General features: G+C 48.8%; 1 protein-coding gene across 1 annotated transcript in view; it reads left to right on the top strand.

Annotated features, from left to right (window-relative positions):
- The window catches only part of SCRIB (scribble planar cell polarity protein), a 131652-nt gene that overhangs the window by 62644 nt on the left and 54096 nt on the right, over window positions 1–14912 (top strand). The window contains exons 16-17 of the mRNA XM_075315980.1: window positions 2257–2346; window positions 2556–2633. Coding sequence (XP_075172095.1) covers window positions 2257–2346; window positions 2556–2633 — 168 coding nt within the window. The remainder of the gene's footprint in view (window positions 1–2256; window positions 2347–2555; window positions 2634–14912) is intronic.

Raw genomic sequence — 14912 nt, 5'->3', positions numbered from 1 at the left:
GCTTGGTATATGATGTCAGTGATAAGCAGGTGCAGCTCTGGGAGTGACTGGAGCTCGGTATATGAGGTCAGTGATTAGTGGCTGCAGCTCTGGGAGTGACTGGAGCTCGGTATATGATGTCAATGATTATTGGGTGCAGCTCTGGGAGTGACTGGAGCTCGGTGTATGATGTCAATGATTATTGGGTGCAGCTCTGGGAGTGACTGGAACTCTGTGTATGATGTAAATGATTAGCAGGTGCAGCTCTGGGAGTGACTGGAGCTCAGTATATGATGTCAGTGATAAGCAGGTGCAGCTCTGGCTGTGACTGGAGCTTGGTATATGATGTCTGTGATTAGCGGGTGCAGCTCTGGGAGTGACTGGAGCTCGGTGTATGATGTCAATGATTATTGGGTGCAGCTCTGGGAGTGACTGGAGCTTGGTATATGACAGTGATTAGCGGGTGCACCTCTGGGAGTGACTGGAGCTCAGTATATGATGTCTGATTAGCAGGTGCAGCTCTGGCTGTGACTGGAGCTCAGTATATGATGTCAATGATTATTGGGTGCAGCTCTGGGAGTGACTGGAGCTCAGTGTATGATATCAATAATTTTTGGGTGCAGCTCTGGGAGTGACTGGAGCTTGGTGTATGATGTCAATGATTAGTGGGTTCAGCTCTGGGATTGACTGGAGCTCGGTATATGACTGATTAGCGGGTGCAGCTCTGGGAGTGACTGGACCTCAGTATATGATGTCAATGATTATTGGGTGCAGCTCTGGGAGTGACTGGAACTCTGTGTATGATGTAAATGATTAGCAGGTGCAGCTCTGGGAGTGACTGGAGCTCAGTATATGATGTCAGTGATAAGCAGGTGCAGCTCTGGCTGTGACTGGAGCTTGGTATATGATGTCTGTGATTAGCGGGTGCAGCTCTGGGAGTGACTGGAGCTCGGTGTATGATGTCTGATTAGCAGGTGCAGCTCTGGCTGTGACTGGAGCTCAGTATATGATGTCAATGATTATTGGGTGCAGCTCTGGGAGTGACTGGAGCTTGGTGTATGATGTCAGTGATTAGCAGGTGCAGCTCTGGGAGTGACTATAGCTCGGTATATGACAGTGATTAGCGGGTGCAGCTCTGGGAGTGACTGGAGCTCAGTATATGATGTCAATGATTAGTGGGTTCAGCTCTGGGAGTGACTGGAGCTCGGTGTATGATGTCAATGATTAGTGGGTTCAGCTCTGGGAGTGACTGGAGCTTGCTATATGACAGTGATTAGCGGGTGCACCTCTGGGAGTGACTGGAGCTCAGTATATGATGTCTGATTAGCAGGTGCAGCTCTGGCTGTGACTGGAGCTCAGTATATGATGTCAATGATTATTGGGTGCAGCTCTGGGAGTGACTGGAGCTCAGTATATGATGTCAATGATTATTGGGTGCAGCTCTGGGAGTGACTGGAGCTTGGTGTATGATGTCAATGATTAGCAGGTGCAGCTCTGGGAGTGACTGGAGCTCGGTGTATGATGTCAATGATTATTGGGTGCAGCTCTGGGAGTGACTGGAGCTCAGTATATGATGTCAATGATTAGTGGGTTCAGCTCTGGGAGTGACTGGAGCTCGATGTATGATGTCAATGATTAGTGGGTTCAGCTCTGGGAGTGACTGGAGCTTGCTATATGACAGTGATTAGCGGGTGCACCTCTGGGAGTGACTGGAGCTCAGTATATGATGTCTGATTAGCGGGTGCAGCTCTGGCTGTGACTGGAGCTCAGTATATGATGTCAATGATTTATTGGGTGCAGCTCTGGGAGTGACTGGAGCTCAGTATATGATGTCAATGATTATTGGGTGCAGCTCTGGGAGTGACTGGAGCTCAGTATATGATGTCAATGATTATTGGGTGCAGCTCTGGGAGTGACTGGAGCTCAGTATATGATGTCAATGATTATTGGGTGCAGCTCTGGGAGTGACTGGAGCTTGGTGTATGATGTCAGTGATTAGCAGGTGCAGCTCTGGGAGTGACTGGAGCTCGGTGTATGATGTCAATGATTATTGGGTGCAGCTCTGGGAGTGACTGGAGCTCGGTGTTTGATGTCAATGATTAGTGGGTTCAGCTGTGGGAGTGACTGGATTGGCTTTTTCCCCACATTATCCGGGGGTCTCGAGTGTCGGTGAGCCCCCTGATTCTCCCGTGCGGGGCTGTTTGGTGTCTCCGTGGCCTGTTTTCGGGAGTGGGCGCTGTGCTCTCTCCAGTAACCGGCTCTGTCTTCTGCTTCCAGCTTACTCTCACCATCCTGCGGCAGACGGGGGGTCTGGGCATCAGCATTGCAGGGGGCAAAGGGTCCACCCCCTACAAGGGAGATGACGAGGTGAGTGGCTGTGGTGGGTGACGCAGAGCATGGTATTGGGGGGGGGGGGTTAATGTGTCTTATGACATCACACGGACGTGCTGCCACATGGGGCAGAAGGTGACACCGCCTGCGTCCCCTACCCTGTGCATGTCCATGGGGTTCAGTGCGGCTGATGGTGTATTGGGGGTCCCTCTGGGGCGGCACTGACTCCATGTGTCTGATTGCAGGGCATCTTCATCTCACGAGTGGCTGAGGAGGGTCCGGCGGCGCGTTCGGGGGTCCGAGTGGGGGACAAACTGCTGGAGGTGAGTGACGAGGAAGGAGGAGGGGATGGGGAGTCTGCAGCCGCTGTGTAACCATAGATTGGTTAACCCCTTCAGTGAACAGCATAAAAGAAAAATTAATCTTTTCATCACTCAGCGAACACAAAAAGTGGAATAAAACGCAATCAAAAAGTCAAACACTAAAATATATAAGCTCCATCCGCCGAAAAATAAAAAAAAAATAAAGAGCGCTGCTGTAACTGCTCCCACGGCCGCTCATTCTTATTCCGGGGCAGCTCATTAGGTTCATGCATATTCACTGCTTCCCCCGCCCACCGGCGTCTGTGATTGGTTGCAGTCAGACGCACCCTTATGCTGAGTGACAGCCTAACGCTTCTAATCACAGGCACTGTCTGCGGATCTATAGCGAACAGTAAAAATTCCCATAGTCTCCCATATTCTGATACCCAACATAGAGAAAGCATGCGTTTATCTTGGCTGTGTATCAAATTAAGAGGAACCGCATGCAGCTTTTTTTTTTTATATTATTTAAATAATTTAAACAACGGCGTGCGGTTTCCCCCCCCTAATTTTGATACCCAGCTATAATAAAGCCGACAGCTCGGGGCTGGTATTTTCAGGCTGGGGAGGGCCATGATTATTGGGAGCCCCCCCAGCCTAAAAATAGCAACCTGCAACCACATCCATTAAAGGTAACAACCCCAGCACTTTACCTGGCTCATCCAGTTTACCCTGGTGCGGTGGCAGTCAGGGTAATTAAGGGGTTGTTGGCAGCCCACAGGTGCCACTAAGCCCTAGATTAGTAATGGGATGAGTCTGAGACTCCCCTAATACTAATCTGTAAGTGAAAGTAAATAAACACAAACCCCAAAAAAAACATTTATTTGAAATAAAATACAAGAAACATCCTCTTTTCCTTCTTAACCCCCCAAAAAGACCCTTGAAGTTCCATCGTAATTCACATGATCTCCCACGACGGTCCTGGCTCTGACACATCCGAGCTTGAAGACATCGAAAACCTGTCCGATCTCTCCAGGCTCCGGAAACACTGACAAGGGGGAACCCGGCTGTCAGCAGTGACGTCACTCAGTTCACCGGAGGTCATACCTAGATTCCCACAGTATGACCTCTGGTGACCCGAGTACCACACTCTGACTTAAAGTGCAGGGCCATGCCCCGCACCACACCAGCTGTTTAACACTGACAGTGCTGGCCGGGGAGTGCGGGGCAGCTCTGCACTCCCCCAAGCCGCTACTGTCAGTGTTAAAGGGCTTTCAGAGGGGGATGTGGAGGTGCTGCGCACTCCCCTCCCCCGGCCTGGCACTGTCAGTGTTAAAGGGCTGGCAGGGTGTGGGGCACGGCCTTGCACTTTAATGGTATCATTGCCAGCCGCGGGGAGGGGGTGCAGGGCTTCAGTGACCTTGCCTAAGTTCATTGATGTCCCCTGAGTCAGGTTACCTGCAGTCATGGGTGAAGGACCGTGGGAACCTCCAGCCGTGGCTGCGGCAAACGTGAGTGACGTCACCACTTACCACACAGCTCACTCAGTGTCTGCCTGAACCTCACAGCGGGCAGTCATGTTCTATGGCCGCTCAGTATCAATTCATATGTAACAGTTCTAAATCGTCGTGGGACCTCGTGTGGATTATGTCGGACCTGCAGGGAAGGATTTGAAAGGGGGCTTTTTATTATATTTCAAATAAAGAATTTTTGAGCTGTTTGTGTTTATTTCTTTTAACTTACAAAGTAGTCATGGGGGGGGGGTCTCATAGATGGCTCCCATTACTAATCTAGGACTTAGTGGCAGCTGTGCTCTGCCATTAACCCCTTAATTACCCCGATTGCCACCGCACCAGGGCAATCGGGAGGAGCCGAGTGGATGCAACCATTTTTGGTGGCTGCAGGCTGCTATTTTTAAGCTGGGGGTTCCCAATAACCATGGGTCTCCCCAGCCTCAGAATACCAGTCACAAGCTGTCTGGCTTTATCTTGGCTGGGTATTACAATTGGGGGAGACTGCACTCCGTTTTTTAAAATTTATTAAATTAAAAAAAAGCCACATACTGTTTCTCTTATTTTGATACAAAGCCACGGTAAGCGCAGGGCTTGGGGGCTCCAGCCTGTAGGCGCAGCTTTTATCTGTGCTGGATGTCATAATATGGGGAGACCCTACGCCAATTTTTTTTTTATTTTATTTAGTTTTTATACCATGATAGACCTGCAGACTGGGTCTGTGATTGGAAGCCTCAGACAGCTGTCACCCAGCATTGGGGCGCGTCTGACTGCAACCAATCACAGACGCTGGTGTGCGGGGAAGCAGTGAATATGTATGAGCCTAATGAGCAACTCCGGAAGGAGCAGAGGCCACAGGAGCAGTTACAGCTGTGCCAGTGACTCGGTAAGTATGAAGCGCATATCAAGCGCTTGCTCCTACCCCTTTTCGCTGGATTCTAGTGCCCTTAGGTTATATAAGGACCAGCATCCAGCCAGATACCAGGGATCAAACCCCTGCTGACGTGATTTGGCGGGTGATTGCTTTGTGAGCTCTCCCATCACTAGCGAGAAACACAAAAACATAGAATTTGTCAGAAGTTTGTGACAGACTGAGGACAAAAGAACTGCAACATGCAAATCTGACTTCTCATAGACTTTGCTGGAAAGTCAAAAGTCAGACCTTTCTGATCACAAAACTGCACAAAAAAAGCAACAAAAAACGCAGCGTGCGCATGTAGCCTAAAAATGTCTTCTCCCTTCTATGAAACCGTGAACAGTGTAAAAAAAAAAAAAAAAAAAAATCCGGAGTTGCTGTTTCTTTTTGGTTCTACCTCACAAAAAGTGGAATAGAAAGCGATCAAAAATTGTGACCAAAACTAGCACCAATAAAAACTCCAACTCATCCCGCAAAAAACAAGTCCCCACAGGACTGTCGGCATAAAAACAAAACAAAAAACTATAGCCTTCAAAATCCCGTAAAAAAAACCTCAATGTTTTTAGTGTGATAGTCGCCAAACCTAAAAAAAATCTATATAAACCTGGTATCGCTATAATCGTACTGACCGGAGGAAAAATGCCGCATAATCACCTATACCATATGGTGAATGGCGTAAAAAAGGAGTAAAGCCAATTCTTCACCTGTTGTTGATCCTATTCTTCCTCCCACAGATCGCAGTACGGCTGCTCACATTTATCCTGCGCTCTACACTGAGCACTTACACCGGGGATTACGTGCAAATCTCCGAAAAAATGGGATTCAGACAAAATTCCCAACAGACAAGTCCCTGTAATGAGGCAGAGGGGGTCACTGTGACCTCCCGTCTGGCCTGTGGTCCGGCGGTGTCCATCTTTTTACACCTCTTTTTAGGCGTGCACAAAAGTGCAGTCATCAACAGTTTTGATCACTTTTTTTTTTTTTTTTAAAAGACGCCGCTGTTTGAAGCCAGAGTCCGGAGTAACACTTCTGCCTCATCAGTGAATGGATCCGTCGGGGGCTTCACCTGAATCACGTATTTCGGAGATGTAGATGGAAACCCCGATGTAAGCGCTCAGCACAGAGCACAGGATAAATGTGACCTGATCCAAAATGTTCTGTACCAAAATCACCACCAAACAGCATTCACCTCCACCTACAAAGACACAAGTCCCCACTCAGGTTCGTTATCTGTTAACGGAAATATAGGGGGCTTCCACATTGCTGGTAGCACAAAGGCACCAGCCCCCCCCCCCCCCCCAAAAGATATCCAGCAAAATCTGTGCTCCAAAACTCCAATGCCCCCTCCCTTCTGAACCCCACAATCTGCCTAAACCACATTCCCCATGCTTGGCAATATTGTACTGAGGAGAGCCTGCTTTAATTTACAGGATGCAGGTCTCCAGAATCACGAGCTGGGCACTACAATGTACTGCGCATTAAAAGGACTTATTTGCAATTTTTAATTCTGCAACATTCACTGCATTTGACACCTATAGATGAATTCCCAGAGGGGTGTAATTTCCAAAATTTGGTCACTTGAGGGGGATTTCTTCTGTTCTGGCAGTTAGGGGCTCTGCAGATGGAGTCTGCAAACTATTTTAGGAAAATCTGTGCTACAAAAATCAAATGGCTCCTTCCCTCCTGAGCCCTGCGGTGCGGCCAAACAGTACAGTACGGTCACATGTGGGGTATTGCCACGTTCAGGAGAAATTGTGTAACATATTATGGGACCTTTTTTACCTATTCCCATTGTAAAAATTGGAAATCTGAGGTTAAATTAACAATTTAGTGGGGAAAAATGAATTGTTTTGTTCACCGCCCAATAGTATAACATTTTGTGGCACCTGTAGTGTCCATATGCTCACTGCACCCCTGGATGAACTCATTGGGGGTGCATTTTGTAAAGTGGTCACTTGTGGGGGTTTCTGCTTTTCAGTCCCCTCAGGGGCTCTGCCAATGTGACATTGCACCCGCAAACCATTCCAACTAAATCTACACTCCAGTATGGCGCTCCTTCCCTTCTTCACTTTGTACTGCGCTTCAAATGTAGATTTCCACCACATATGGGGTATCTGCGTACTCAGGAGAAATTGCCCAATAAATTGTATGCTTCATTATCTCCTGATTCCCCAGTGAAAATGAAAGATTTGAGGTTAAAGAAACATTTTTGTGTGAAAAATGTGTGGTTTTTTTTTTTGTTTTTTTTTTACTTTCAAGGCTCAATGTTCTAAAATCCTGTGAAGCCCCCGGGGGTTCAAGGTGCTCAGCAAATATCTAGATAAATTCCCTGAGGGGTCTAGTTTTGTAAATAGGGTCACTTGCGGGGGTTTCCGCTGTTTAGGCACCTCAGAAGATCTCCAAACTGAACATAACGTCTGCTAATGATTCCAGACTATTTTCTGTTCAAAATGTTGCTCCTTCCCTTCCGAGCCCTGCCGTGCGCCCAGACAGTAGATTTCCACCACATGTGCGGTATCTGTGTAATCAGGAGAAATGGTACAATAAATTGTACTGTCCATTATCTCCGGATACCCCAGTGAATGTGAAAGAATTGGGGCTAAAGTAACATTTTTCATTTTATTTTTTTTTTCTTCCACATTGCTTTGGTTCCTGTGAAGCCTCTGAAGGGTGGTTAATCTTCTTGGATGGGGCGTTGAGCAGTGTGAGGGGGTGCAGTGTTTAGAATGGGGGTCAGTTTTGGGTATTTTCTGTCACCTCGGCCTCTGTCACTTCAGATGTGATGTGGGCCCCTAAATAAATGGTTTTGTAAATTTTGTTGGAAAAATGAGAAATTGTTGATGAACTTTGACCCCTTCTAACTTCAGAATCACCAGGATCCGAAGAGGGACAATGGTAGGAAAGTCGGGGGTGACGGGGTTAACGGACTCATGGGCGATTCCCTCTTTAATCCATGGATATACAAAATACTAATAAAAATGACAATTTAGATTTTTAGGAGCAAAACAGTAACAATGCAGTGACTGACGAGAATCTGCAGAACTCATCATACTGTATGCTAAATAGCTGCAAGTCACGTTTGTCTGTGAAGCCGAGATGACTGTCTATAAGATGAAGACGTCTCACGCTCAGAGCTGTAGAGGACGGAGAGATATGGAGCCGGAAAGTCACAAGTGCTCATCTGATACTCATACAGTGCCTTGCAAAAGTATTCACCCCTCTTGCCATTTTACCTTGTTTGTTACATTACAACCTTTGTTTAAATATGTTTGTAATCCGCTTTGTGTGTGATTCATCAGCGCTAAATAGTGTAAGGCGGGGAGGTGAGAAAAATATAGGATAAGATTAAATTAATGGGATAAAATAAATTGCCGTGTGCGTATGTATTCACCCCTTGCTATGAAGCCCCTATAAATTTCTAGTGCAAGCAAGTCCCTTCATAAGTCAGTTGCTTAGTGAAAGAAAGCCCACCTGTGTGCAATCTAAGCGTCCAGGGGCCTGTCAGTATATAATCACCTTATCTGAAAAGCCAATGAGGCTGCAACACCATAAATCAAGAGGCCCCACTAACTAAACGCCAAGGAGATCTCCAAACATCACCCTGAAGACCAAGGAGATCTCCAAACGTCACCCTGAAGACCAAGGAGATCTCCAAACGTCACCATGAAGACCAAGATCATCTCCAAACGTCACCATGAAGACCAAAGAGATCTCCAAATATCAACCTGAAGACCAAGATCATTTCAAAACAACACCATGAAGACCAAGATCATCTCCAAACATCACCCTGAAGACCAAGGAGATCTCCAAACATCACCCTGAAGACCAAGGAGATCTCCAAACAACACCCTGAAGACCAAGGAGATCTCCAAACATCACCCTGAAGACCAAGGAGATCTCCAAACGTCACCCTGAAGACCAAGGAGATCTCCAAACGTCACCCTGAAGACCAAGGAGATCTCCAAACGTCACCCTGAAGACCAAGGAGATCTCCAAACGTCACCCTGAAGACCAAGGAGATCTCCAAACGTCACCCTGAAGACCAAGGAGATCTCCAAACGTCACCTTGAAGACCAAGGAGATCTCCAAACGTCACCCTGAAGACCAAGGAGATCTCCAAACGTCACCCTGAAGACCAAGATCATCTCCAAACGTCACCATGAAGACCAAGATCATCTCCAAACGTCAGCCTGAAGACCAAAGAGATCTCCAAATATCACCCTGAAGACCAAGGAGGTCTCCAAACATCACCCTGAAGACCAAGGAGGTCTCCAGACATCACCCTGAAGACCAAGGAGATTTCCAAACGTCACCCTGAAGACCAAGGAGATCTCCAAACGTCACCCTGAAGACCAAGGAGATCTCCAAACGTCACCCTGAAGACCAAGGAGATCTCCAAACGTCACCCTGAAGACCAAGGAGATCTCCAAACGTCACCCTGAAGACCAAGGAGATCTCCAAACGTCACCCTGAAGACCAAGATCATCTCCAAACGTCACCCTGAAGACCAAGATCATCTCCAAACGTCACCATGAAGACCAAGATCATCTCCAAACGTCACACTGAAGACCAAGGAGGTGTCCAAACAGGTCAGGTACAAAGTGATGAGAAGTTAAAGTCAGGGTCAGGTTCTAAAACAATATCCCAATCTCTGACGATCCCCCGAAATATTATCAAATGCATTATTACCAAATGGAAAGAACATGGTACAACAAAGTTGCCAAGATAGGGCCCTCACCAAACCTCAGCCTGAGCGAGGAGAGCATTAATCAGCGACAGCACAGACAGCAAAGGTAACCCTGAAGGAGCTGTAGAGTTCTCCAGCAGAGACTGGAGGATCTGTCTATGGGACCACAATAAGCCGTACTCTCCGTAGCGCCGGCTTTTATGGAAGAGTGGCCAAAAAAAAAGCCTTTACTAACAGCCAAATATTGGAGGCTCGTTTTGATTTTGCCAATAGACGTATGGTTGACTCCCCAAATGCATGGAGGAAGGGACCAAAATTTCACTTTTTGGTCACTAAGGTAAACGCTATGTCTGGCACCAAACAACACAGCTCATTACCCGAAGAACACCATTCCCACAGTGAAGCATGGTGGTGGCAGCTTCATGCTGGAGGGAAGTTTTTAGGCAGCAGAGACCAGGAATATGGTCTGAGTGGAGGAGATGATGGATAGTGTGAAATACAGGGATATTTTAGCTAAAACCTGTTTGTCAGTGATGTGAGACTGGGTTGGAGGTTTCACCTTCACTGCTAAAGCCACACTGGAGGGGAGTGAGGGGAAACGTGTAAGTGTATTGGAGTGGCCGAGTCACAGCCCCGACCTTCATCCAATGGAGACTCTGTGGTCAGAGGGGAAGCTGCTGCTCACCAGAGGAAACCTCTCACCGGAAGGAGCCAGAGCAGAAATCCCAGTGAGAAGATGTGGAAATCTCAGAAACTGATCCAAAGCGACTGACAGCTGTAACCGTCGGAAAAGGAGGCTGAGGGGGTGAATAGTTTTGCACACTGAAGTTTTCAGTTATTTTGTCCCATTTGTTGTTTGCGTCACAAAATGAAAACCAAATGTTCCAGTTGTCGGCAGATTCTGTACATGAACTGATGAAAATAAACTGAGATTCCAGGTTGTGAGGCAGCAAAAAACGAAACGTGCAGAGGGGTGAATAATATATATGAAGAATACAGCAGAGGCTTCCACCCGCGGCCATTAACCCCTTACATTTCGCTGCCAAAAATCTTGGCAGCGATATGTATATGGGCGCCGCCATAAGTCACTTACCCCGCCCCCACCGGAAGTCACGTGACATGATCACGTGACTTTCGGTGGTTGCCATGGTAGCACAGGGTCATGTGATGACACCTGTAGCTAACACGACTCACTTCCTCTCAATGCCGGAATACAGCCGGCATTGAAAGTAAAGCAGCAAATCTGCAGTTCTCAGCTCTGTAGCTGAGATCTGCAGATAGTGCAGAGCGATCGGATTGCTGATCGTTATAGCCCCCTAGGGGGACTAGTAAAATAAAAAAAAAAGTTTTAAAAAATTAAAAAAAAATAAAAAAACCTAAAAGTTCAAATCACCCCCCTTTCACCCCATTGAAAATTAAAGGGTTAAAATAATAAAAAATACACACACATTTGGTATCGCCACGTTCAGAAATGCCCGATCTATCAAAATATAAAATCAATGAATCTGATCAGTAAACGGCGTAGCGGCAAAAAAATTCCAAACGCCAAAATTACGTTTTTTGGTGTCCGCAAATTTTGCGCAAAATGCAATAACAGGCGATCAAAACGTAGCATCTGCGCAAAAATGGTACCGTTATAAACGTCAGGTCGAGACGCAAAAAATAAGCAGTCACTGAGCCATAGATCCTGAAAAATGAGAACGCTACGGGTTTTGGAAAATGGCGCAAAATGTGCGCCACGTTTTTTGGACAAGCTTGTGAATTTGTTTTAACCCCTTAGATACAAGTAAACCTATACATGTTTGGGGTCTACAAACTCGCACCGACCTCAGGCATCACACACACACATCAGCTTTACCATATAGTGAACACCGTGAATAAAACATCCCAAAAACTATTGTACGATCACACTTTTTGCAATTTCTTCGGCGCTCCATTGGGAGACCCAGACAATTGGGTGTATAGCACTGCCTCCGGAGGCCACACAAAGCAATTACACTAAAAAGTGTAAGGCCCCTCCCCTTCTGGCTATACACCCCCAGTGGGATCACTGGCTCACCAGTTTTCTGCTTTGTGCGAAGGAGGTCAGACATCCACGCATAGCTCCACTGTTTGTAGTCAGCAGTAGCTGCTGGCTATATCGGATGGAAGAAAAGAGGGCCCATATGGGGCCCCCAGCATGCTCCCTTCTCACCCGCGGTGGTGCTTGTAAGGTTGAGGTACCTATTGCTGGTACAGAGGCTGGAGCCCACATGCTGTTTTCCTTCCACATCCCCTGGGGGGCTCTGTGGAAGTGGGATCTTGCCGGCCCCCAAGCCCTGAGGCCGGGCTCCATCCACAGACCCAGAGAACCTGCTGGATTGGGAGCGGGAGTGCCGTTCAGGGACAAGGCCCTGCATCATTCAGGTACTCTGTGTCCCCGGCAGGCACGGACACTCTCAAGGCTTGCTGAGCGTTATAGTGCGCCGGGGACAGTAGCGCTGTGCGCTGGGGTTAGGTCACTGCAGCTTTGCTGAGTGACGTTACATGTTGGGAACTACTGCGCCGACCGCTCCTGGAGCGGCGGCGCAGCTGCGACTTGTGGTGCACCGGGGACTTTGCGCCGACCGCGCTTTTACGGCGGCGGCGCTTCTAACTTTAGCCCCCGGCTTCTGCGCCTAGCGCCGCTTCGTTCCCGCCACCACCCTGTCAATCAGGGTAGGGGAGAGACGCTGCTCAATTGGCAGCGCCGAGGGCTGGAGCTTTATTTACATGCTCCAGCCCTCTCACTAGGCACAGTGGGAAGCAGGCTTCCCGCTCTTCGTCTGTATACGCCCAGGGCCCGCCCCCCCTCTCCACAAGGACGCCGGCAGCCATTACACATGCGGTCTGGCTGGGGAAAGGCAGCAGGCTCTGGGAGACCCAGACTGTGAGGCAAATCCCGGGATATGAAGATGAATTATGACTTCCAGTCATAATCGCTCATCACTCCCTGGCAGTGCCCCCCTCCCTTCTTGTTCTCAATGTCCAGCATCTGTGAAGGTGTTACACCTCCATGGCCATCTCCTGTGATATGGAGATGAGATGATGTGGGAACAATGGACACAGGAGGACTCCCTGCCGTGACCCTGTGGTAGGAGCTGCTATCTAATTAGCAAGCTTGGAAGTATCCAGACAGAACGACTCCAGTAAAAAATGGTTCATATCTCGCAAGCCATATTTCCGATAAATATGGCAACCATAAAAATGGTGTCTCCGCATGCGGACGATGCTGGCCCACCCTTTTTATGGGAGCGGGAGCTTGGGAAATACCCCAGGCGTGATATCAGCCAATGGGGAACTGGCAGACAGGTCATGAGTCCCCTCATTCTGTAGCTAAATTCATAACTGTCACAATGAGAGCGTTGGCGTCCGCCTACGACGCTCCCAGGCAAAGTTATGGCCATATTCCATGTTGTGGATTTTGTCCATAACTCCAGCCAGGGGTGGAGCAGTGCTCCCTCTGAGGTCACGAAGGTAGGAGGGGACCTGGATTTGCCCAGGTTGATAACCCTACTTCGGCCATTTTCCAGGGTTCTTTCGCTGGGGGTCACGTGTAGGAAACATCTGTGGGAGTTCCTAGAAACCTGGTCTACAGCGCCCCCCTGTGGCCAGACGCACAAGGTAACTGATTGAATTGCATACCTGTTTGTAAACCATGCTTTATCTGTGACTGTACTCTGACATATGTATATTCTGTAGATTCCCTATTGTATATATTGTAGTTTCTAGTGTGCTTTAGGCTGATTAAATTATATAATTAATCTTGGGCTGTTCTGTTATCTCGATCTTGAATCCCACGTCTGTGTGTTCGGCTAATAGTTACCGTAAATCGGTTGGTGGCAGCGAATTGCGCCAAGGATTATTGTGGGGAGGCCAGTGAGATTCGGGGAGATTTTATATATTCCGCCCGCGGAGGTCGGGGGAATATATACCTTACTCTCACCGGGGACCCTTCAATAATCGGCATAAGTAGTATAGCGGCCTCCTTGCTTATCGTCGGGCAATTCCATAATTGGCCTGACTATAAGAGGGGCGCTAGAGAGCGCATCACGTGCTCTGTCTGTCGGTCGGGAGGTATAGAGGAGGGGTGACCCCCACTTGTTACCCCCCGATTGTGACGTACTGATAGCCAGCGCGGGGAATTTCTGAGTGACCCCCCCGGTGGTTTGTGACATATTGGTGGCATAGCGGTGGGATCGAGATAATAGTGTGTGTGAGTGTGAGACCCATACTCCCAGACACTAAAGACTGCCTGCAGCAGCTGTGGCTGCTGGGGTCTTCAGACTAGCTCAACACTAGAGTGTCAGAGTGCAGATACTGTAAGGTGTGTGGAGGCATCAGGTGTCAGTTCTGTGTCAGTGACCAAAGTCTGCAAGAATGGCTGATGGCACCAGGAGCAGAGCTATGCAACTGGCCAATGCTAAGGCAGGAGCCGAAGAGAGGGAGGACGGTGCTGTGGACGATGAGGAGGTTGTCCACGAGCCCTCCAGGAGCTCGACGCCAGAAAACCGCTCTGCAGAGGACATCGCACAACCTGGGACTGCTGGACAAAATGAGGAGCAGCTCACCCAAGGGTCCTCAACGAGCCAGATGCCAGCCCTCCGCTCTGCAATGGACAGTGAATCACCAGGCTCCGCAGCGGGCCGCAGATCACCACGGGCCATTCCACCGAGCCTGGGAGGCTCGGATAGCCTTCCTCAAATGGCTATGGCCCTTCTCCAGGCTGGAGACCAGGAGGGCTACAAGGAACTCCTGGCAGAGCGCAGGGCAGAGCGGCAGGCAGCGCGTGACGCTGAGGCTGCGGAGCGGCAAGCAGTGCGTGAGGCTGCGGAGCGGCAAGCAGCACGTGAAGAGCGACAGCAACAGGCAGAGCGTGACTACCAGCTGCAGCTAGCTCAGCTCCGGCCCTCATCAGCCACACGTGACCTTCAAGACACCAAACTTCCAAAGGTCCGTGTTGAGGACTTCCCAGTGCTGGAGAAGGATGGAGACTTGGACTCTTTCCTGACTGCTTTTGAACGGACTTGCTTGCAGCACCATCTGGACAAGGACCAGTGGGCCAAATACCTGACCCCCCGTTTAAGGGGTAAGGCCCTGGAAATCCTTGGGGACTTGCCTACTGAGGCAGATCAGGGCTACGACACCATCAAGCGGGCCCTGATCCA

The sequence above is a fragment of the Anomaloglossus baeobatrachus genome, chromosome 6 (genome assembly GCF_048569485.1).
Source record: "Anomaloglossus baeobatrachus isolate aAnoBae1 chromosome 6, aAnoBae1.hap1, whole genome shotgun sequence".
Taxonomy (NCBI): Eukaryota; Metazoa; Chordata; class Amphibia; order Anura; family Aromobatidae; genus Anomaloglossus; species Anomaloglossus baeobatrachus.
This window is presented reverse-complemented; position numbering and strand designations above follow the sequence as displayed.